This window comes from Mastomys coucha, unplaced genomic scaffold, assembly GCF_008632895.1.
Source record: "Mastomys coucha isolate ucsf_1 unplaced genomic scaffold, UCSF_Mcou_1 pScaffold23, whole genome shotgun sequence".
Classification (NCBI taxonomy): domain Eukaryota; kingdom Metazoa; phylum Chordata; class Mammalia; order Rodentia; family Muridae; genus Mastomys; species Mastomys coucha.
In genome coordinates this window covers 66,267,810-66,292,817 of record NW_022196906.1, presented here as the reverse complement: position 1 = coordinate 66,292,817, position 25,008 = coordinate 66,267,810, and the positions used below count along the sequence as shown (strand labels likewise).

The 25,008-nt window shown below is 46.7% G+C and overlaps 1 protein-coding gene across 1 annotated transcript in view; it reads left to right on the top strand.

Moving 5' to 3' along the window:
- Nucleotides 1-25,008, top strand: part of Cgnl1 (cingulin like 1) — a 156,730-nt gene that overhangs the window by 106,123 nt on the left and 25,599 nt on the right. The window contains exons 9-12 of the mRNA XM_031344064.1: nucleotides 16,013-16,219; nucleotides 16,944-17,048; nucleotides 20,776-20,928; nucleotides 21,784-21,954. Coding sequence (XP_031199924.1) covers nucleotides 16,013-16,219; nucleotides 16,944-17,048; nucleotides 20,776-20,928; nucleotides 21,784-21,954 — 636 coding nt within the window. The remainder of the gene's footprint in view (nucleotides 1-16,012; nucleotides 16,220-16,943; nucleotides 17,049-20,775; nucleotides 20,929-21,783; nucleotides 21,955-25,008) is intronic.

Genomic DNA, 25,008 nt, shown 5'->3' with positions numbered 1-25,008 from the left:
GGGGTGGGTCTCCTCCCTCTCCCCTCCTTTCCCTATTCTGATCCTTCCTGATACAAGAGTTCCGTAAGGCCTTTAAGATCTCACTGTAGCTTAAATTCCCCTGCGTCACTCTGAACAAGCCACTCCTTCTCTCTCTGCACCCCCCCCCCCCACTCTTGCTCACCCTGGGAATGAGAGACTCTTTGTAAGCAGATAAACTACTATCTCAGAGTCACTGAGTGGAGCAGTTGCCTCTCGCTTAGGTAAGACCTTAAGCCTCCCAGCAATGACTGATTTGCTCAGAGTCTCTAAGGAATAAAAGCCTTGGGGGAAAGGTGCAGGATGCTCAGTTCACACATTCCTCTGAAATCCAGGCCTCCTTTCTGAGGTGACAGCACAGCCAGGCAAGGGCTCCTTCCATGTTTGTGGGGGACTGATTAGTGATTTAGAAGGTAAGCAGCGTCCTAGTGAAGGAATCTGCTAATTGAAACCTTCATTTAGGACTGAAGTTTATTTTTTTATATGAGGGTGTTGAGAAGTTGTAAGAGTTTTCTCATAGGAACAGAATTGTAAGTTGAAGTTAGGTTCTCAGTCTAGCTAGCAAGAGTAGATTTAGCCCATGACACAGCCAGAATAGTGTTTCTTAACCAAGCTTGGTGGAGCCCACATGCTTGCCATGCCTGGGAGGTAGAGGCAAGAGACTGAGGAGTTGAAGGCGGGCATGTGCTGGATAGTTTTAGGCCAACATGAAACAAGCTAAAAGTCTTCTTCGAGGAACCTCTGTTAAGAAAATGGCTCCATAAGATCTGGCTATAGGAAAGCCTGTACAGCATTTTCTTATTTAGTGATTGGTGGGGGGTGGGCAGGGGGCAGCCCATCGTGGGTGATGGATGCTATCCCTAGGCTAGTGGTCCTGGGTTCTATAAAAAAGCAAACTGAGCAAGCCACGATGAGCAAACCAATAAGCAGCACCCCTCCATGGCCTCAGCATGAGCTCCCGCCTCCAGGTTTTTTCCAGTTTGAGTTCCAGCCCTGACTTCCTTCAGTGATGGACTACAACGTGGAAATGTAAACTAAATACAAACCCTCTCCTCCCCAAGTTGCTTTTGGTCATGGTGTTTCATTGCAGCAATAAACACCCTAGCTAAGACAGAGCCTGTCTCAAAGCAAAACAAATCAACAACAACAAAAACAATAACCACAAAACTAATAAAAATGGTGCAGGGGATAGCTAATAAAGTGCTTGCCTGTAAGCATAAGGACCCGTGTTTGATCCCAGCACCTATGTAAATAGTCAAGTATGGTGACATTTGCTTAAAATTTCAGTGCTAGGAAGATAGAGACAGGGGAATCTTTGGGGCTCTCTGACCAGCCAGCCTATTAGGATCAGCAAATTCCAGATCAATGGAAGATCCTCCAGAGATGAGGTAAATGGCTCCTGAGACGTGAAATAGAGGTGGTCCTCTACGTACACATAATCGCCTCCCAACAAAAAATCTAAAACAGCTGGCTGGTGACGGCACAGGCTTTTTATCCTAGCACACTATGAGTTTGAGGCTAGCCTGATCTAACAAAGGGTGTTCTAGGACAGCCAGGGTTACACAGAGAAACCCTGTCTTGGAGGTTGGGGGGAAGTAACTAAAATACAAAAATAATGTTACCTATTACACACACATGCATACATTTTCTGTGTGTGTGTATGTGTGTATAAGGGAGTGTGTGTGTGTGTGCTAAGTGAAGACCATGCAGCTAGACCCTTAGAGACTTCTATCATGACCATTAATTCCCTGAACTTAGACCATAAATGACCAGTGTGCCAGGCACTGGACAAGCCTGGGTGTGGCCAGATCCCAAGCTTGCCCTGGACTCACATTCTAGTTTCCATTTTGTTGACTCTCAGTCAGGCTGCCTGAAGCTTTGTCTTTGTGCCTCTGCTATCCAGTTTGGCAACCTAGTTAAGTTGATTTGACCTATCAGAGCCTCCATTTCCTTTCTCAAAAGCAAAGACTTACTGTATAAGCAGGAAAACCTGAGTTCAAGTCCTTAGCTCTTACCCAAAAGCTGAACATGGCCATGCATGCCCATCACCCAAGTGTTGGGGGCAGAAACAGATGGATCTCAGGAGCTCAGGCTGGCCAGCCTAGCCAGAACAGTTTCAGTCTCAGTGACAAATCCTGTCTCAAGGGACTGAGGCAAAGAATATAGAAGGAGGACATCTGATAACCTCCCCTCTCTAAGTGGCACTCCTGGAGCTTCAGGCAACGAATGACCTGAAGCCCTGGTCAGAGTTTTGTCCTTGGGTAGAATATTCAGCAGCTCATCTGGGTCATGTGGGGAGCTTGGTCCCTCATCTGGATTCCAGACACTGGGTGGGGTGGTTGATGAAGCTCATATAAAAATAGTGTGACTTCAGGTGCAAGGCTGATATCTTTCTTGCCCCTAGAAGTCAAGTTCAACTTAACTGCAAAAAAAGACTGTGTTGGGACTTCCTGGAGCTCTATGAAAAGTATACAGGGGTCTTGGGGAGGGAAGAAGAGTGGCCGGGGAGTCAGAGGAGTCAGACAAGGAGTGGGAGACACCATAGTGATGTGCGGTTGTCCCCATGGCTCCTGCAGGATGGCTCTCCGAGGGCATCCTGAAACCAGCCTCACAGAAGTCCTCATGTCTTGGGGCAGTTGTACTTTTGGTTTGGGCTTCAGTTCAAGCCTCAATTTTGATTTTGGCTCACTGTGTCTCTGAGGGTTTGGACTGTGTCATTGATTGAAAGATTGTCTCGCGAGAAGAGTTAGCTGGTAGTGAGGAGGAGAAGCCAGGCTCTTGTTTGGGTTTGGCGATGGACGGTTGTTGGGTTTTTGGTTATTTGTTTTAGCAGAGTCTCTCTAGGATACCCGGCCGGTCCTGAAGTTGCTGTGTAGCTCATGCAGACCTTGAACTTGTGATTCTCCTGCCTCAGCCTCCTAAGTTTTATAGGGATTTTAGGTCCACAGACTTGAGCCTTACACTTGGATAAATAATTAGTCCTACACACACCCTAATGAAGGAAAAAGCACCTTGAAAAGTTTAGCATTTCTTGAGGTGTCCTGAGGGCCTCTGACATTAGGCTTCTGATGCTTGAAAAAACGGCCAGTCTAAACCACCCATTCTTGTTTCTTCCCAGTGGCACAGTAGGGATAAAGATGTTGGCTCAAGCCAGGCAGTGGTGGCGCACACCTTTAATCCCAGCGCTTGGGAGGCAGAGGCAGGCAGATTTCTGAGTTCGAGGCCAGCCTGGTCTACAGAGTGAGTTCCAGGACAGCCAGGGCTACACAGAGAAACCCTGTCTCCAAAAACAAGAACAAATAAACAAAAAAGATGTTGGCTCAACACGGAGACTTGTCCATGGCAGAGAGGAGCAGAAATGAGAAGGCTCATTTTCAGAGGTTGTCTGTCTGTCCAGCTCCTAGAAATAGAGGCCAAGTAGCTGCTCTTCTGTCGGAGATATGGCACATATTAGAAATTCCAATCAGTACTTGAACTTGAGAAATTGGGTATCTCAGATAACTGACATTCTCAGACTTGGAGATGAATCACTCTACAGCTGGCTTAACTTACCTGCAGAAATAGAAACTTTAGTAGGTCAGAGAGAGGGAGTAACCTTTATCCACCATGTTGATACCATCTCCTCTATCACATAAGCCATGACCTTAAGACTGTAAGACCATGGTTAATTTTTTTAAAATGTAGTTTCTTTGTGTGAGTTGTTTGTGTTTGTTCACACCCCACAGCACACATGTGGAAGACTTGGCTGGAAAAGCCCGTGTTCTCTCCTCATTATGTCTCTTTGCCTTTTGGGAATGAAGCTTGTAATGGACTTGAGTTTTATTCTCTGTCAATTTGTGACAGTCAGTCTGAGCCTGAGAACAGGGCTCTGCATGGCTCGATAAGCCAGCTCACCCTGCAGTAATAAATGGGCCCGCATCTCAGTGGTTGAACTGAGGAACACTTCTTGCTCTTGCCACATCTCTGGTGTGCGTCAAGGCAGATGGGGAGGAGCGCTTTTGCTCCTACAGTGCTTTTGTTCACTAGAGTTCCCGGGACCCCTGTGTCTGTAACCTCTGCTGTAGTGAGAGAGAGCACTGTGCTAATGGGTTTTGGAGTCTGTACCAGGAATGTGGTGCATGCCACTTGTGTGTGCTGCATATATGAAGGTGCGTATGTATGTATGTATGTATAAAGTGCAAGTATGGGGGTACATGTATGTGTGAGAAGTGCATGATGGATGTTATAGAGGTACATGTGTGAATGCAACCGTGTTTGTGTGTGTGTGTGTAATGCATGTGTGCACATGTGTGCTTGCATGCATGGGTGGATGGATGCAGCCCAGAGGCCAACCTCACATCTCTCTAGTGCTATCTCTTCTTATAATTTGAGACTCACTGGCTTGGAGCTCATCAGATAGGCTGGGCTGGCTTGCCGGTGAGCCCCAGGGATCCTCCTTCTCCACCTTCCCAGTGCTGGGCTTAGGGTTATAAGCACCTACATCTCATCCAGCTTTAACATCTTTTATTCATTTTTAAGACTTTTTATTTTCTAAATTAGCAAAGTATGTTTAGTGATTCACCCCTCTCTCTTCACCTCCCCACGCCCCCCACCCTGGTACTCCCAGCCCTTGGGGAGCCTCCCCAGCTCTCCCTTGTTAGCGTTCCATGGGTCCTTTCCCCCTCCTTCCTCATCACCTATCAGCTTTTTTTTTTGTTTGATTGTTTTTGTTTTTTCAAGACAGGGTTTCTCTGTGTAGCCCTGGCAGTCCTTGAACTCACTCTGTAGACTAGGCTGGTGGCCTTGAACTCAGAAATCCACCTGCCTCTGCCTCCCAAGTGCTGGGATTAAAGGCATGTACCACCACTGCCGGCTCACCTATCAGCTTTTAAAGCTTTATATATTTATTATTTGTGTGTGGGTGTGTGTAGGTGTCCGTGCATATGAATGCAGGTATCTTCAGAGGCCAGAAGAACCTCTGGAGCTAGAGTTACACATGGTTGTGAGCCATCTGATGTAAGTGCTAGGAACAAAGTCATGTCCTCTGGAAGAGCCTCTAGTGTCCCTTAACTGCTGAGCCACCTCTCTAGCCCCCAGCTTCTTTTAATTGAGTTTGAGGGGATCAAACTTGGATCCTCATACTTGGACAATGAACACTTTACTCACTGGGTTTACTGACTGGGTTTCCTCAGGCTCACTTCTTTTATGTTGGAGGAAGGGGCAAAGCCAATCCCATGGTCACCCTCAACTTCACGAGGACAGGGAACAGGGATTTACATGTACCAGGAGGGCAGAAAGAACTGGAAATAGTAGGGTAGCATATTCATGGGGTCTCTGGTCAGCACTCAAGGTGGCTTGATCTGGAGAGTGGCCGTGGGGGACTGCCCTAGAAAGGCCTTGCATAGCCACTCTAGAGTGACCCTGAGTGCCTTGATTGGACTCCATCTCTCCACACCTCTGCCTTTCCCAGTTCTAAGGAGGAAGGTGGCATTTTGTTACCCAGAATAAGAATCATGTCTATAGCCTGGCTGGGAACAGTTGGCTCAAGGAGACAGAGGCCAGAGTCACCTACCTCCTTCAAGGCCCTGCCCATCAGGAAGTCTGTGATTCATGCTCTGTAGCTTTGGGTGTGCACAGTAATTCCTTCCTGGACACTGTGGGTTGTTTACACAGCGACTAGTGATTTGACATTTGGCACTCTTATCTCTCACTTCTCTTGATCTGTGCAGGGAATGAAATGCCACCTGTGTTTTTAAGGAAACCAAATGTGACTCTGTGGCATTGATATGTAGACAAAAACCTCAGAGTGAACAAGTGGCCTTACCTGGGCCAGGAGAGCCCTGGCTCTTTTTGCCAGGCTGGTCAGTTGGAGCTGGCTGCTGCCCCCTGCAGGCTGGCTTCCAAGGAGTCCAGAGAACTTTGTGAGGCTGGGTAGGAGCTGCTTTCTCAGTTCTGTCCCTGGGAACTGCCACTTTAAGTCAAAGTGAGAAATAAGTAAAGTTCACCCTTGTTATGTAAGTTAACCCCAGGGATTGTAGGACTCAGCCTTCAAGCTTTCGAACAGCCTTGGTCTAGGATCTTGATTCCCAATATGACATCAGTCATCTCCTTTCTCCACCAGTAGTCTTGGATGTAAAAAAAAAAGACAATTTGGTAATGTTCTGAAGGGTCATTTGTCCTAACTTGAGGATGCTAAGATGCCCCCATACAAAAGTGAGGCCTCTGGGTTGAGAGCTCTTAGTGCGAGCATTTTAGTTTAGGGTTTTGGGGGTGGGGGCGGTTCTCATGTAGTCCAAGCAGACCTTGAACTTCTGTTTTTTTGTTTGTTTGTTTGTGTTTTTGTTTTTTTGTTTTTTTTTTCTGAGACAGGGTTTCTCTGTATAGCCCTGGCTGTCCTGGAACTCACTCTGTAGACCAGGCTGGCCTCGAACTCAGAAATCCGCCTACCTCTGCCTCCGCCTCCCAAGTGCTGGGATTAAAGGTGGACATTTTATTCCTTCTTAAAAGGGGGAACCAAATACCCATGGAAGGATTTGCAGAGATTAACTATGGAACAGAGACTGAAGGAAGAACAAGCCAGCCTAAATATAGCTATCTTCTGAGAGGCCCTGATAGTACCTGACTAATACAGATGTAAGGCTCACAGCCATCCATTGAACTGAGTACAGGGTCCCCAATGAAGGAATTAGAGAAAGGACCTATAGAGCTGAGGAGTTTGCAGCCCCTTAGGACGAACAACAATATGAACTAACTAGTACCCTCAGAGCTCCCAGGGTCTCAACCACCAACCAAGGACTGCACATGGTGGGACTGATTGTTCTGGCAGCATGTGTATAGTAGAGGATTGCAATTTCGATCATCAATAGGAGGAGAGGACCTTGGCCCTGTGAAGGTTCTGTGCCCCAGTGTAGGGGAATGCCAGGGCCAGTAAGTGGGAGAGGGTGGGGTGGAAGGCATGGGGAGGGGGGAGGCAACAGGGGTTTGTTCTTGTTGTTTTTGTTTGTTTCTTTGTTTTTTGGAGGGGAAACTGGGAAAGGAGAAATTTACATGTAAATAAAGAAAATATCTAATTAAAAAAAAAAAAAAGGTGTGCACCACCACTGCCTGGCCCAGCCTTGAATTTTAAATTTTAAAAGTTGCGTGATTTCCACTGCTTTGAGTTGGTCCCCGGTGTCTATCACCAGAGTGAGGAGACCGAAGATACACTTCCCTAGTTACAAGATCTGTGGGGAAGGGAGATGTGTAACATGGTGGCTTTTAAGACCTGTGTGGCTCCAGGCTGAACCTTCATCAATGTGGGATACTGGACTTACTTACCCTCTTCAAAAATCCTGTTCAACTTGTCCAGCATAGGCACCAAGAGCCAGCTGCTTAGTGACTCTCCGTAAGGTCCTGTGGTCTGTCAGTGACCAGGCTAATCTCAACCCGGAGTCTAACCTCTGTTTCATTTTCCTGCTTCCTGTACATGTATACATATATGCTTATGTATATGTATATACACACACATACATACATTGTGTGTAATGTGTGTTTGTGATGTGTGTGCTGTCATGATGTGTGAGTGGAGGTCAGAGGACAACCTTGTGGAGCTGCTGCTCTCCTTCCCGGTTCTGGGATTGAACTCAGTTTGTCAGAGCTTCTACCCACTGAGCCATCCAGCCCGCTCCAGGAGACCACTTACATTTTTAAACTACATAATCATGAATTACTATAGGAAAACACCTGGAATAATTAAGTAAGATAAAGAGAGACCAAGAAGTATCTTTTCGGTGGTTCTGTATGGGGGAGGAGGGGATGACCACTTTGTCAACAAGCACACAGAATATGAATGAATGCAGTTTTCTGGAAGCTTTGTCTATTTAGCCTGAGGGATAGCGAATTAGTAACAAGAAGGAGACAATGAGCCCATGACTTCATTCTACTGTTGCCTGCGGTCTTCTGCTCTAAGAATCATGAGACCTGGGTGCAGGTGGAAATGCTGTGTGAGAGTCCTAGAAGGTCAAGTTCAGCTCCATGATTGCCCGGTACTGCCTGCTTCCCTCAAGTTCCTTCCAGGGCCTTAGATTATTAGAATTGCAGCGACATAAAAACCAGCTGGACTGGCCTTGTATGCTGCAGAGGAAGCTGATAGTGTTCAAGACCTATCCAGAGTCATGGTAAAAAGACTAGCAGAGTCTGGTCTGGAGGCCACAGCTGACACGAGGAAACTTCAGAAGAGCCTTGGGGATCTTGGCCTTGCAATCAACTCTCCCTTGAAACATCTGGGACTTTTCGATCATAAAGGACTTGACCAGGTGATCTCAAGCCAAAGCGGGTCCCAGATCAGATAGAGTGCAGGACAGGCCAGTGACATGAGCGTCACCAGCCTGACTGGGGACTTGTTAGAGACAGCGTTTCAGACCCTGCTCTAGACCTTGAGACAGAATGAGCATTTATTGGGTGATTCTTATGCTCATGAGAACTAAACCCACCAGAAACTCCTGACAGTAGAACCCACAGAGAATCAGAAATGGACTGAAGGGGCCTTTTCATTCTCCAAGACAAGATTGCTCTGTGTGGCTTTGGCTGTCCTGGAACTCACTCTGTAGACAGCGATCTGCCGCCTGAGTGCTGCAATTAAAGGAGAGTGCAACCATTGCCCAACCTAAAACAAGCTTTTTTTAAATTACTAAATAACTCACCATCATTTGGGTATGGGGACCCTGAAGACAATATAAGGGATGTGACTTCCTACACCTTAGAGCGAGCAAGGGATTCATTATCACTGTTCCAGGCTGTCATCCGGCCAACAAGAGCAACTATACAGTTGCGTTGTGGAGAGAGAGCAGCCTTCCAACAGGTGAGCTGAGCTAGGGGGCACTGGGTGCCTCTCAGCCCAGCTCCTGCAGCCTCAACACATGGGAGTGTGGAGTGGCCAGTGGCATGGAACTGACAAGCTAGCATTCTGTCCCCTGGCCTCCAGGCCTCCACGCCTCAGCTGTTTGCCCTCATTCAGCAGAAAAGGGAGACAGGAAGGAAGCAAAAGCTGGCTGTGGCAGAGGCCTTGTTAATTAGTAAAGCCTGAAAGGTCTGTGCATTGCTTCTGCATTAGGACAAGCCCAGAGGCCCTGGCCCTGTCTGCTCTGCCTCTTGACCATGAGGAGGGAGGTGTCGCACCTGAGCTCTGGAAGGATAGGGTAGCCAGCCCCTCAGTGAAGCAGAACACTTGAGATGTAGCCATGCTAGAGCTTTGTGCTTGTCGTAAGTGGATGTGCCATCCTGTTCCGGAGGTTAGTGAGATGACCCTGAAGTGTAGACTAACTCAAGTGGCCTTGCCAGCAGTCATTATTTGCAATGCATGGTGACATCAGACATAGACTGGAGTTTGGTCTTTCTGTAGCATAGTAATTGCACACCTTCCCCCCCCAACTCTCCACCCCTCACCCCTGCTACCACCTTTTAAATTAGTAACTAGAGCACGTGGTTGAGCGTGAAGGGGTTTAAAAACAGTGTAAATTCAGCAGTTCAGCACATTCAAATATGCTGCTTGCCCTTAGTCACCATTAGTTCACCAGATCCACACACTGGTCTAGGTGTTTAATGAATGAACCAGCCAGGAAGCCTGACCTGCCCTTTAAACACCTTAAAGCTCGTTTCTGTGCAGCACCAGTTGCTCTGGAAAGGCCAGGGTCTCCATCATTTCTCCCAAGAAGTGTAGGTTTCGGGGCCAGAGAAATGAAATATTCAGAGGTTAAGAGTACTTGCGCTCTCTCAGAGGACCAGAGTTCTGTTCGGCGCAGTGACACTGGGTCATTTGCAAATGTTTCTGAGTGTAGCTCTGAGGTGGTTCTCAGCCTTCCTAAGGCTGTGAACCTTTAATGCAGTCCCTTTACCTTTGACTTTTGTTGCTACTTCCTTACTGTAATTTTGCTACGGTTATAAATCATAAAGAAAATATCTGATATGCAAGATATCGGATATGTGACACACCCCCCCAAGGGATGGTGACCCACAGGTTGAGAACCACTGCTGTAAGGGATCCTTCTACACTAATGTGAGTACAGGAACACTCACACACACATAAAATCTTTTTCTTTTTTTTTAAGTGTAGGTTTGAGGAGCAAAATGGTTCAGTGGGTGAGGGTCCTTGCCACCAAGACATAAGATCCCGAATTTAATCCCCAGAACTCATGTGGTGGTAGGAGGAGAGTACTGACTCCTGTTAGTTCTCTCCTTGCTCCCGCCCTCACGCCATGGTACATGCACAACACCAACACACACGATAATAAATAAATAAATGAATGTAAAAAGGTGTAAACAAGTCAAACTAGGTTTGATTTGTGGCTGGTGAAATGGGCAGGTATGGCTTGAAGCCAAGGCTGCAGTGGCAAGCCAAGTGACCATCCTCTCTTTGGGGAAACACATGTAGGTATAGTTGGACTGCTAATACGAACACCCACTGTGGAAGCCAGGATTTCACTTGGCTAATATCTGCAGCAGTGTATGAAGCAGCAAGCTCTGCCCCATGTACAGGTGGGGAAGTGGAGGCTGTGGGAAGAATGGAGCTGAGTCATCCCTTCTCTGGCGCATCATTCTACCCTGTCAGGCATTTCCCCAAGCAAAGGTGGGGATTCTGTTCTGCAGGTGCTTTATGATTGTGTGATCCACGCTAGGATATGAGTTCCTGCAGAACGGGTGAGGAAGAGGGAGTCTGGCAAGGATCCTAAGGTTAGCGCTGAACCTTCCTTGGATGCCAAATGTGCATGATCATTAATATAAAAGGAGACACCCAGGGCTGGGGAGACGGTGTGCTTGGCAAGCACTGGATATGAGTTTGATTCACAGAACCAATGTGAAAAATCTGGCTGTGGTGCCAGATATTAAAATCCTAGTGCCTGGGAGATGGAGACAGGGGGATGGCTCTCTGAGGCCCAGGTGGCCAGCTACTCTAGCCTACTCTTGAGTTGTAGGATAATATGAGACTCTGTCAAAAAAAAAAAAAAAAAAAAAAAAGGAAGGAAGGAAGGAAGGTGCCTGAGGAATGACGACAACTCTGGCTTCCACGTGTGCTAATACATGCACTCCTCCATCCCCCTCCCCCATCAAATGACACAGCATAACGTTAAAATGTTACACTGGGAAAGGCAAGATTTGTAAAGGAGAAACCAAAGCAGTAAGAGCTGTTGTCTACAGCCCCTGGGCTTTCTCTGTCACCCCACAATGGGGTTCTCCACCTCGGGGTCGGTTGGTGTAAACGCTGGAGGACCATCATTGCAATTGCAAGAAGCTGGGCTGCCTACGCCTACTTGCCTCCTAGCCATTGGTGAGGAGGAATTGCTTCACAGTAAACCAGCGTGAGAGAGCTGTGTATGCTTTGTTTGTACAGCTGCTGCTGGCCTCCAGCATTGCTCTGCTATCTCTTACCGTGCAGAAGGGCCTGTGAACAGGCTGGGGAAAGGTTTCCAGAGGCCGGAGGAGGAAGAGAAGGAGGCGAGAACATGCCTGATTGTCCTCCAGATGCCTGTGGCCAAAATGGTTGAACTTGTAAGGCGAAATGAACATTTATTTTAAAGACGTGATTTCCATCTTGCCTTTCTGTGGTTCAGAATTCAAATGCTATAATTGTGCTTGGAGTGGATGAACTTGCCTCTGCTTTCCCTCGGCCCCACTTCCCTTCCTCAGTCTGTCGGTATGACCCGTTCAGAGTGAAGTCAAGCAAACATGTAGCCATCTTTTGCACAGAGAGGCCTGGGTAGACTGCTCTGCCACTCCCTTGGTTTTCCCTTGGTCCTTCTTTCTCCAGCTGCAGAGCGCCATTGAACTGACACCATACTGAATGAAATTTAGTACCATCTAAGCTTTTATGTTAGATCTTTTTTTGTTTGTTTTGTTTTACTAAGTCTCACTTTGTAGCCCTGGCTAGCCTGGAACTCACTGTGTAGACCAGGCTGGCATTGAACTCACAGAGATTCACTTGTTCCCCAAGTACTAGGATTAGGGGTGTGCATCACCACGCCTGGCCTTTAGCCTCTTTTTTTTTTTTTTGTAACATTTTGTGTAGGCTGTGATACTTGGAGAGAGGTTGCTGTGCAAAGGGAAGGAATGCCCCTTGTAACTTCAATAGCTACTAACATGTTACCTTCTAGGCCTTCCTGCCAGTTTTTAACCAACTCTTCCACACATTGTTACCAGTGCTTCCACACATTGTTACCAGTGCTACCCCAACCTTTAGCCTTGGCTGTCACAGTTTTACTGCAGCTTTTAGTCCCTGTCTAGGCTTTGAAAAGAACAGTAGAAGAAAAGGGCATTTGCTTTGTGGCCATGATGATAGCATAGGGGTTTTGAGTTGCTGGAGTGACAGGGGCTTGGGGTTGTTTTGTGGACTCTGACTGCCCGCATGAGTGAATAAGGTAAAATGGTAAATGGCAAACACACAGCTCTGCAAACCAGAAGTGTGTGCCTTGGGCACTCTCTCTGATGGCATGGTCTCTGGCATGGTCTTGCTATGACATCTGGATATAAGATGAGGGACTCACAGAAATACCCCCAGCCCTATAAATATGGCTTCTGTGTCTGCATAGTGGCCTCTGGGTCAGCAGAACTTTCCTAGACCTGACATCTTTGCCACGAGAATGGGACCCAGACATCACTACGGAGCTGGAAAAGGTGATGTGGGAAATGGGGCATCTGGGAGCTGGGAGGCCTGGCAGAGCTTTTCTATAGCACTTTCTTCGCTTGGCTCTCTCTAGAATGACTTTGCTACAGTGCTTGCCTTGAACAAAGAGTACATACAGGCTTCGCTTATTCTTAGACGCCAGGACTGTTGTTGAATTAGGTATGGTTCCAGGAAAGGGGAAGTTTGTCTTGTGGTCTTTTTATAAAATAGTGAGCTGGGGGCGGTGGGGAAACAGAGGCCAGAGAAGGTTTCTGGAGAGGTTTGCCAACAAAGGCTTATGTTAAATGTTAAACTATTTGTAAACACAGTGTGGTTTACCACAGCATGAACCACACTGAGAAAGGCAAATTAGCACTTTGCAAATAATCAAAACAGCATTAAGTGCAGAGATATGAACACATTCCCCTAGCTGCAAGCCCAGCCTGTGCCGCTGTGAGGGTGGTGGCTTTGAACTTACAGACCAAGTACCCTTCTCTAGCAAGCCAGGGTGTGAGCTGGGTCCAAACCAGGGTTAAACCAGGTCTGGTTTTCAGCATCCCTCCTTTTCCTGAGATTTCCAGGGGAGTGCGAACTGGCTGGCTACATGTGTTCTTTCCTTCACTGAAAGGTCTGGGCAGGCATCAGAGCTCCCTTTCCTCTCACTAACAAGGCTGCAAACCCCTATGCCCTGGGGCAGAAGAGACAGCTCACAAGTTGAAAGCACTTGCTGTTCTTGCAGAGCACCAAGTCTGGTTCCCAGCACCCATGTGGTTGATTAGAGCTGCCTATAACTCCAGGGGAATCCATTGCCCTCTTCTGGCCTCCTCAAGTTCTGCATGCATGTGCAACACATACATGCAGGCAAACACTCGTACACATTAAGTAAAAATAAATCTTTAAAAACAATGAAAGCTGTACTCAGGCCTAAACAAACTCTCTTTGCCCACCATCCCTACTCTGCCTCCAGGTCTTCCCTATGTTAATCAGTCTAAAAAAGAAAAGAAAGACATTAACCTATAATTCACATAATATACAACACCATGGTTTATAGTGTAGTTACAGGGCTGTGTGGCCATTACTATAGTCAGTAGAATGTTTTCATTAGTTCTCAAATGAAGTGTGTGCCCATCAGCAGACCCTCCCCACCTCTTCCCCATATCCTCTCCTCTAGCCTTAGCCAACCATTAAGCTATGTTCTGTATCTTTAGATTTGTCATCCCAGAACTTTCCTTCCACACCAATCTAGGATCTTTCACTTAGCATCATATTTTCTGTTATAGCCTACACCAGCATTTTATTCCCCGCCACGGCTCATTGTATGGATTATCACATTTTCTTTACCCGTTCATTTGTCAGTGGGAACATGAGTTGTTTCCAATTTTAGGATAATGATGTCTTGAATGAATAATGAAACCTTGAACATGTGTGTGTGTGTGTGTGTGTGTGTATTTATGCTTATATAAGTGGAGGTTTTTATTTCTCTTAGGATATAGAGAAGAGTGAACTTGATGGACTCAGGGAAAGTTCGTTTAACATTGCTTTGAAGAGCTGGCAGCTTTCCTGTACGGCTGTACAGTTTTGTATTTTCTCAGCAATGCATGAGGGTTTCAGCTTTTCCATACCTTCCCTAGCACTAAGTGTGTGTGAATGGTTGCTTCGATTTGCCCTTGCTTAGTAACTAAGAGTACTGAGCACCTCTTCATGTGCTCATCTCTGTGGCTTCTTTGGAAACAAAGCTATTCCTATCCTTTGCCCACATCGAGAGCGGGTGGTTTTCTGGGCATTGAGATATATGCCTTTGATTTCAGCACTTGGGAGGCAGAGGCAGGCAGATCTCTGAGTTTGAGGCCAGCTTGGTCTGCATAGTGAGTTCCAGGACTGTGGGAGAGACTGTGTTTGTTTGTTGTTTGTTTTGTTTGTTTGTTTTAAGTGGTTTGTCTTTTTATTATGAAGGTGAAGAATTCTTTATTCTACTGTGTCTGATTGGTGAATCTTTCCTCTTGGTCTATGGGCCACCTTGTTATCCTGCTGCTCTCTGCAGCATTGTGAAGGTTTGTGACTTCCCACAGGCTACTCTCATAGTGAATTACAAGCTCACCACTGTAACTCCAGTCCTAGGGGCACTATAGTTCCCTCTTCTGGCAGCCTTGGGTACTTTACAGACGTGGTGTACATAAAACATGCAGGTAAACATTCACACACAGAGACATCTGTCTGTCCTTTTATCATCTGTACTTTTGGTATTGTAGCAGAGAGACCTTTGTCTAGACCAAGATCACAGATATGCATTCCCGTGTCTTCTAAGAATTTAAGTAGTTTTAGTTCTAGAATTTAGTTCTAGATTCATTTTGTGAAGGAGTGCTCTCTTCGAGTGTTTTGTTTGTGACAAGGCCATGTGTAGCCCAGGCTAGCCTCAAATTCATCATGTAGCTGAGGATGATTTTGACCTTCTCTTCCTCCTGCTTGTACCATCTTAATGCTGGAGAGTGTGTCACCACACCCCATGTATGTGATGCTAGGGACCACACCCAGGGCTTTATGTATGCTGAGCAAGCATTTTACTAATGGAGCTGCTATGCCCCTAGCCTACCATTTTCCCCATCTTTAAAGTGGAATGAGAATAGCTCTTAGGCTCCTTAGAAGGTGGAGAGCTCATAGAAAGGCTGAGCCTAAATCCACAGCTCTACCCTGGCCCACACTTTACTTAAGAGCAGGTAATGGGCAGCAAGTAGCCTGTAGGCTATCAATCATCCTATCTTCTTCCTCTGACATTTAGCTGTTTTTTTGTTTTGTTTTGTTTTGTTTTGTTTTTTTGTTTTGTTTTTTCAATACGGAGTATTGAAATGATTCCCTCATCTGGGCTGTGGTGGCACATGCCTTTAATCTCAGTACTCATGAGGCAGAGGCAGGAGGATCTCTGTGTGTTCAAGGCCAGCCTAATCTACATAGTGAGTTCTAGGACACAGGGCTATTACATAGACAAACTGTGTCTTGGAGAAGGAGAAGAAAAAAAAAGATGGAGGAAGAAGAGGAGGAAGAGGGGAAGAGGAAGGAAGAAGAAGAAAAGAAGAGATGATGATGATGATGATGATAAGTCACTCAAGCATGCTAAGCAAGCCTATTGCCATGATGTTGTTACATCTCTAGCTTTTTAAAAATCTTTAATTTTGAGATAGAGTCTCTCTAAGTTGCCTAGGCTAGCCTCAAATTCATCAACTATCCGAGGCTGACCTGGAACTTTCAATCATCCTGCCTCATCCTCCTGTTACTGGGATGGCAGACATATGCCAGGAGGTTCCAGCAGCTACATATTTGGAAACCTTCCTCCATGGGTTGGGGACCACCTGTGAATACTCAGCTCTTTGTTCTCTTTGTTTGCAGAATGTTGAGGTCCTGGCCAGCAGGAGCAACTCCTCAGAGCAGAGCCAGGCAGAGGCTGACCTGCGTGAGAAAGTGCTGAGGGAGGAGAATGAGAAGCTGCAGGGAAGGATTGCGGAGCTGGAGCGCAGGGTAGCCCAGCTGCAGAGGCAGATGGAGGATGTGAAGGGTGATGAGGCCCAAGCAAAGGAGACTCTCCGGAAGTGTGAGGTAAGGCAGGGCCTTGGCGGGGGTCTAGCAGCTTACTGCCTTCTTTCCTGAAAGTGATTTCAGAGGTGGGGAAGGCACTGCCAGAATTTACTTAAAATGCCAAGGTAAACTGCAAGCATCTCTAGGAGTGGTCTGTGGGCAGGGATGATAAAAATGAGGATCAGAAACAGAGGTCTGGTCCCCAGACTGGGGCATCAGACATATTTACCTCGCTGAGGCTCACTGGGGGACCTCCCAACACCTGCAGAGGCCATTGTCACACCTCCATTAGGCTGACTCACTAAAGACATCCTCTCTTTAAGACATAGCTGATATTTTTGGAGATTTTAGCAAACCAGTTATCTGGTTTGCCAGGGCTTTTGGAAGTAAGAAGCAGTTAGGAAAAGAGGTGGTGAGAAACAGCGGCTGAATGACAGAGGGCCATCCTGGGCACCGCCAGGTCACCTGCACACCTTTTACAGAAGCACCTTGCCCCAGTCTCTCCCCTCCCTGGAGTTTCTGCATAACTAAGGGTAAAGCTTAGACATTTGTATTAACCTATTAACCGAAAACAAAACAAAACACCTAGGTAATCCAGAAAGTCACAAGTAGCTAGAAGTGGGACTCCAGAGGGGTACATACCCAGGAACCCAGCTGTTCCTTACCTCTTTACCCCATGATTGGCACACTATGATCGTGACACTATTTTGTCCCTACATCTTTTGACCTATTTGCCTCATTGTAGAGTGAAGTACAGCAGCTGGAGGAAGCCCTTGTGCACTCCAGAAAGGAAGAAAAAGAAGCCACATGTGCCAAAAGGGTGCTGGAGAAGGAGTTGGAGCAAGCTCAGGTAAGCCCCAGCTTTCCCCTCCTCAGCCGTGTAGGTAGACATAGCCACTGGGCCTGTCCTTCCAGGGAATGCCTTTCACCTGTATAGCTACTCTGAGCTTCAGACTACCCATCTAGACCGGGACTCAGAGGTAGGGGACAGTTGGAGAGATTTAAATTGTCACAGTGGGAAGATACTGCGGATCTACGCTGAGCATGCTAGAAAGCACAGGCCAGCCCCACAACCATGAACTTTTCTGGTCTAAATGACATTGTGCCAAGGCTCTTGGTGGGGAAATTCTCAAGAGTTTTGCAGAGATAAAATACAAACAGTGTATGAAGGCTAGCAGGACTTGTCCCTAAGGTGGCATGGAGTGGCCTCACTGCAGAAGCCAATTTCTCTTCTTTGGGCAAGCACACTCCACACGGTGGAGTCACTCCTTCAAAGTGGCTATGAAAAGGGGCAGGAAGAAGTCATTTCCTCAAGACCAGGTAGCTCTCTCTCTCTTCAAAACCAGGAGGTTCGTAGAAAATGAGATTTTCCCATTTGGATGTCAGGAAGATTCTTCGAAGTCCACTGTCGTCAAAGCCAGTGTTAAATCTGTAAATTGACTTTTGCACAGTGGCCTTCTTTTTATCCTCCGCTCTCAGGTTTTTAAAATGCTGCCCAAATACCCTCAGGGTGAGTTTTGGGGAAGGTGACAGTGAAGGACTGGCTCCAGCAGGCTCTTAGGTTTGCAGTAGGGAATCCACTGGCTGCAGTGTCGGGTGGGGGACAGCAAACAGGAAGTGAGTCAAACTTGGAGCCATGGTTCAGAGCTCTAAGTGCACAATGCTAGTTTTCTTAAGTTCTCTCCGGTGGTGATGAGCAGGATTCCCACTCAGACATCATGACACCTGGCTTTTCTTTGGGTGCTAGGGATCTGAGCTCAGGTCCTCATGCCTGTACAGCAAGTATTGTACCCACCGAGCCAGTTCTCTGGGTCCCCTCTGCAGCTTTAACTCTGAGAGTAATATTGAGTGAGGTATTTTGAAGCCTCAGAGATGATGCTAACAATACAGACCCATTGGCTAATAGTGGAATAAAATTTGCATGTGGGAGGGGTGGCAGTCTGGGTGGGGAATCACCCATTAGGTGACTCTAAGACCCAGAGTAGGTAGATCTACAATGGCAGCCTTGAGCTTGGGAATCATTACCTGTTACTGGATGCAGAGCCTTTGACTTCATGACTAAGATCAGTAATCAAGGTTCACTAAGCTCCCAGGGATAAAGGACAGGAGGAAGGTGGCTTCTCAGAGGTGTGGGAGCATAGTAACTACTGACCAGCGTGGAGATGATGTAGCTTTCCCTTTCTGCTCTCTCAATACACAAAGGCCTCTCAGGATAGGGATAAGCACTAAGAGCTTCTCTCTCTCTTTCTCTCTCTCTCTCTCTCTCTCTCTCTCTCTCTCTCTCTCTCTCTGTCTCTTAAAGATTTATTCATTTAATATATATATATATATATATATATATATATATATATATATATATATGAATATACTACACTGTCACTGTCTTCAGACACACCAGAAGAGGGCATCTGATCCCATTACAGATGGTTGTGAGTCACCATGTGGTTGCTGGGAACTGAACTCAGAACCTCTGGAAGAGCAGTCAGTGCTCTTAACTGCTGAGCCATTTCTCCAGCCCTACGAGCCTTCTTTTAAGGATAAAAAATTATTTTAAAAATTAATTGCTACACGGCTACCTCTTATATCAGATTCAGCAAACAACAACGGGATGTCCCTTAACATAGAATGCAAATTCTAGCCTTTTCAAGTGGAGTCCCAGTTTTTGGAACAGATGGGAATTCATAAACTTTAATTTGAGCATTATCTCAGATAATCTTAAACTGTCCCTTAGAAATGCCACCTAGAAAAATGTTCTGTCTCCTCAGTTATCTAAGAAATATGTTCTAGATGTGCACGCGCACACACACACACACACATACACACACACACACACACACAAACACACTCACTCACATGGGGCACGGGGTGGATTGAGAGAAATTTTTTCTAAAAAGTCACTGCTGGGGCCGGTGAGATGGCTCAGCGGGTAAGAGTGCCAACTGCTCTTCCAAAGTTCCTGAGTTCAAATCCCAGCAACCACATGGTGGCTCACAAGCACCCGTAATGAGATCTGACGCCCTCTTTTGGTGTGTCTGGAGACAGCTACAGAGTACTTCTTTATAATAATATAAATAAATCTTTGGGCCAGAGCAAGCAGGGACTGAGTGGGTCTACTGGAACGAGCAGAGGTCCTAAAAAGTCAATTCCCAACAACCAGATGAAGACTCACAACCATCTGTACAGCTACAGTGTACTCGTATACATAAAATAAATAAATAAATCTTAAAAAAAAAATCACTGCTACAAAGACATGGCCCAAATTCATCCAAAAAACGCACAAGCTTGGGACCTTTGGAAGATGTGTGTGTGTGTGTGTGTGTGTGTGTGTGTGACCAAGGCCACTGTTATAAAGACAAACATTCAATTAGGGCTGGCTTACAGTTTCAGAGGTTTAGTCCATTATCATAATGGCGGGAAGCATGGCAGTGTGCAAGCAGACATGGTGCTGGAGGAGGACCTGAGAGTTCTACGTCTTGATCCGCAGGCAGCAAAAGGAGAGTGTGTGCTACACTTGGCAGAACTTGAGCATAGGAGACCCCAAAGCCCCCCACCCCCCTACAGTGACACAGTTCCTCCAACAAGGCCTCACCTTCTAATAGTTCCAAGCATTCAAACACATGAGACTGTGAGGGCCATTCCTATTCAAACCCCCACACCTGAATATTTTATTGCTCTCTTTTCCCCAACAGCTTTTGTTGGTCTTGGTTCCCTGTAGGGGTGAACTTCAGCAGCCTGGCAATGTTTGCTGCTAAGGCACATCCCGCCCCCCTGCCACCCAAGTTCAGGAACCAGGAGGTGGCTCCAGGGATTTTCACTCCCATGCTGTGCACTTGGCAAGCACACCTGTAGTAGACTCTGAAACCCAGGGGAGCCTGGGATGACTTAGGAGGAGCTTCAAGATACATGGGTGACCCGCATGTGATAGCAGATTATAAACTGTTATAAGCACAGTGGCCAAATGTCAACCATTGTTCTGTGCAGCCTCTTGCAAGGATACAAATGAGGCAGGCCTTCAGAGTTCCTGTGCTGGGCAGTGGTAGCAGTATATGCCTTTAATCCCACACAGCACTTGGGAGGCAGAGGCAAGCAGATCTCCGAGTTCTAGGCCAGGATGGTCTACAGCGTGAGTTCCAGGACAGCCAGGGCTGCACAGAGAAATCCTGTCTCAAGAAAAATAAATATATAAATACATGAATTAAAAAAAAATAAAGTTCCTGTACTAGGCTGGAGATTGAGCTCAGCTGCTAAGGCGTTTACACAGTCGGTTTAGCTTGGTCTACAATATCACTGTCCTGTTTTGAGGACAGACATTCGGGTTTAGGAGTCTAACCTAAACCCTACCAGCTGCGGTGGCTGCTCGGTGTACTTCCATAACTCCTCCTTCCACCTTTGCTCCTGTGGAAGATGCTGGTAAAGTTAGTTTGCCTTTCTGGTCCCTGGTCCCCTGATTCTTTCCCCTTTGCCTAGAAGTGATGGGTGTCATTGCCTTTGGGGTGTGACTGTGGCGTTCCCCTTGCCACCTGTGGTGGGGGATGACCTGGTTGGTGAGTGGCACTGCTGAGTTTTTCCATCTGCAGAGAGAGCTGAGCCAGATCTCCCAGGAGCAGAAGGAGCTCCTGGAGAAACTCCGGGACGAGGCGGAGCAGAAGGAACAGCTGAGAAAGTTGAAGAATGAGATGGAGAGTGAGCGGTGGCACCTGGACAAGACCATTGAGAAGCTGCAGAAGGAGGTGAGAGGGCAGGCCCAGGAGAGCCCAGGAGAGCCCAGGAGAGCCCTGCGCTTATCCCCGCAAAGGCTCAGGAAACCCATCCTTCCCCCAAGCACAGATGCACCTGGATGGGGCGGATACCCTGCAGCCATTCCTTGGACTCAGTGAAAAATTCCACATGCAGAGAAACTTAGCTAAAACGTAAACACCAAAACCCTCAGGGCCCTGGGCACCTGTCACTGGCTAACAATAAACAGAGCTGGCCTGGTGTGGACACACACTTAATCAGTGGTCCTTAAACTGGAGTTGAGGCCTCTGGGCAGAGACTGCGTAGTCCAGTCTCTCTGACATATCTAGGAGTGCCAAAGGCAGTTTCTAATCCCTGAAACTTCTGCCCCTCAGCTCACTTCTGCCCCGAGACACTCACAGGGAAAGGCACACATGGTGATGCTGACAAGCTTCCTGTCTTCCAGAAGTGTACACAGGAGGCTGCCATTTTCTGATACCTACCCTGTGCCAGGCATTTTGCTAGTGACTTCTTTAGCTCTAACTAGAGTTCTATCTGGGTATTGTCCAAACTCCGGCAACACCTCTGCAAGGTAGACAGGATTTCAGTGTTTCCAAAAAGACAGTGCCAAGGTCCCCAGTGGCTAAGCCATATATACTGGTTAGTGAAAAGCAAAGTTCCCACCTCGGGACTTTATCATGCATCCAGCCCCTAGTCACTCTTCCATGCTGTCTCCAAGGTAGGGTTAAGCCAGACCTCACAGCCCAGGCCTGGTGCTTGGCAGAGATGAGAGGAGATGCTTTCCATGTCAGAATGGGCTCCAGATGGAGCATGGCAAGGTCCCCTCATACCACGCCACTTCCCTCTAGATGGCCGACATTGCTGAGGCCTCCCGCACATCCTCCTTGGAGCTGCAGAAGCAGCTGGGTGAGTATAAGGAGAAGAACCGCCGGGAGCTTGCGGAAATGCAGACACAACTGAAGGAGAAAAGCCTGGAGGTGGAGAGGGCCAGACTGGCCACCTCGAAAATGCAGGACGAGGTAATGCCCGCAGGGTAATCCTCTCTGTATCTCTTCTGAGAGTGTCCTTCAGCTTGCTTTGCAAGGCTTCTGTTGAGGGAGCTGGGGCAGGGGAATGATTAGGGAAGCTTCGGGGCTTGTTTTGATCTCTGTTCTCTAGCGATTACAAGAAGGTAGCATCTCCTTGTATGCTACAAGAAGGTAGCATTTGTTTTTTAAGACAAAAAAAAAACTTCCCACTGACACACAAGTGAAACAGGAACAGCTTTAACTGGGCCACGATCTGGTTTGGCCCAAAGTTTTCTGCCTGAAAAGTTGAATCACCTTTTATGGAGCAATGATATTGTTGTGTCTATCTGTGTCCAAACATATCATTCACATCCATGCTTTCTATTATCCATAGAACAAGATGGCAAGAAGTGTCAAGGGTCTTTTAACAACTTTTTTTTTTTTTTTTTTTTTTTTTTTTGATGACTAAGTTCTTTTTTGAGCCGGGCAGTGGTGGTGCATGCCTTTAATCCCAGCAGTTGGGAGGCAGAGGCAGGCGGATTTCTGAGTTCTAGGCCAGCTTGGTCTACAGAGTGAGTTCCAGGACAGCCAGGGATACACAGAGAAACCCTGTCTCGGAAAAACAAAACAACCAACCATTTTGTTTGTTTGGTTATGTGCGTATGCATGTTTCCACGTGAGTGTGTCTGTTTGTACCCACCTATGTGCTGGTGCCCTTGGAGACCAAAAGGGTTGTTGATCTTTTGGAGCAGGAGTTGCGGGCATTTGTGGGTTGCCTGATGTAGAGGCTGGGATCCAAACTCTGGTCCTCATGATTAAGAAGTAAATGCTCTTAGCCACTGAGTCATCTCTTTAGTCCTGACAATTATTTCTTGACTTCTATTGGGACAGGTAAGAATTTGATAGCCATTGAAAAATAAACTAAGAGATGCCCTTATGGACTGGGCATGTGGCTTTGTGGTAGAGTGCTTGTCTAGACTTGGTTCAGTCTTCAAGTCTCAGGAGTTTATGAATGCTGAAATAATTAAAATGTATTACTTTTGTTATTTATTATTTATCATTGCGGGTGTGTGATGTGTGTGTATGTGAAGATGGAAGTGAACGTGTGGAGCTCAGGGGACAACTCTGTGGAGTTGGTTCTCTCCTACCTTTCTGTAGGTTCGGGGATCGAGCTGAGATTGTCAGACTTGTGTGGCAAGCACCTTACCTGCTGAGCCTGCTTGGTTGCCCCAAGACACATTCTTGGTTTTATACTTAAGAATAATAGAACAAAGAAATGCAACGGTTGCACTCTTGACCTGGGAAGATAAAAGTTAATGGGGATGTTGGAGGCTGGGAAGCCCCATGACTACCCATTTCTGTCTGTCTGTCTGTCTCCCTCCCATGTCAGTTCTGCCCCATGCTCTCAAGTGTTAGGATCATGGGCGTGAGCCTCCATGCCTGGCTGTGAGTCTACCCTGTGCCAACTGAATGATGGTGAGCAAGCTGTCTCGGCTTTCTCAGCATCACCTTCTATAAAACATTAGTAGCTTAATGATGAATAAGATAACGAAACGGTATAGTGGAGGCACCTAGGTCCTGGACATTTGATACACATTTCTCTTTCTTCCTCAACTCCACCCTCCAACCCAGCCCCCAGTGTGAAGAGCCCACAGATTCCACAGGAAAACGAGTTTTAAGAAAAACAAAAAAGAACCAAACTTTTAATTTCTTTGATGATCAAAGGAAGGTTTCCCCCTGAGTCAGTGCTGGACCCATCAAAGAACAATGGATATTTATTACAGATTCCCAGAACACTTCTGACAGGGCCCTGATAACGGGTCCCCTCTGCCTCACGGTTACACGATACAGGGTTCCAAGAAAACAGAAACTGGCATGCTGACATCATGGCTCTCTTTGCTGTGAAAAGAATATTCTTTTCATTTTGAGAGCAGATGGGTGGAAGGGCTCAGACATTTGCCAGAACATATCAAATACCTGGTCTGTTTTAACTTCAAAAGGCCATAGTGTCACTGTGACCCTAAACAGGGATCCACATGGGTGTCTGTATAAACATTTTTGGGCTAGACCCTTTAGTGGAGAAGGAACCATGAAGATCCACTACACAGATAAAGAAGCAGATGGCCACAGAGATCCGGGAAGGCCAGACGGCTACCATTCTGCCTGTGGTGTGAGACACCCGGGTTCAGATGAGTGTGGCCTTTGACCTTTAGGAAGTAAGGCTTAGAGTTCATCTTTAGTTCATTTACTAAATCCTGCTAAGTACTTAAAGGGGTACTGATAGGTTTTAAAAGGTATTTGCTTTCTTGCATTTTTACTAGCAGATTAATTTATACGATAATTTATTATCATATCAACAACTTATCTGCTAATTTATTAGCAGGTTGATTAATTTATAGGGCGGTGGGTCTCATTATGACATCTCACAGATGGATCTCCTGTCTCTTGATCCTGTTCACCTCACCACCCTCTCTGGTCTCCTCTTTCCTGCTGATCCCCTTTGCCCATATGAACCTCCTACTTTCCCTTCGGTGTGGGTCCCTATCAGTTTTGGGTTGCTCTAGACAATTCAACAGCGGCTACACCACTGAAGAAAAAAATGTTGTTCTCTCCATGAGCAACAATTAACTGACTATAAATCCTGGGGGGAGGGGCAGGGCCACGTGAGCCCTCCCAGCTCTGTGATGGAAGGTTGGTGGCTCAGTCTTATGCAGGTTGATCCCAGCCGCTTAGTGCAGTGACTGTACCATGCCTGTGACTGTGCTCCGCTGAAGCACCACACCCCTTCCCTGCCTCATCCCTTTGTGATGCTCCTGGGATGGGGTTAGACACATGCCCCGTTTACGGCTGGCTGTCTTGCTTATCATTGTCTAAGAGCAAGTTCATGTCAGACAGTGTGGGGAGTGTCCCTTACCTCGAATGCTTGGTACTAGTATTTCTGTTCTCAGAGATCTTGAAGTCATTTGTGGAGATTTTTACTTGTTTTCCCATTTTTACTTGTTTTACCATTTTCAATCCAAAACCCCCACAATCCAAAATGTCTTTTAGTTTTGGATTTTGGAGTCA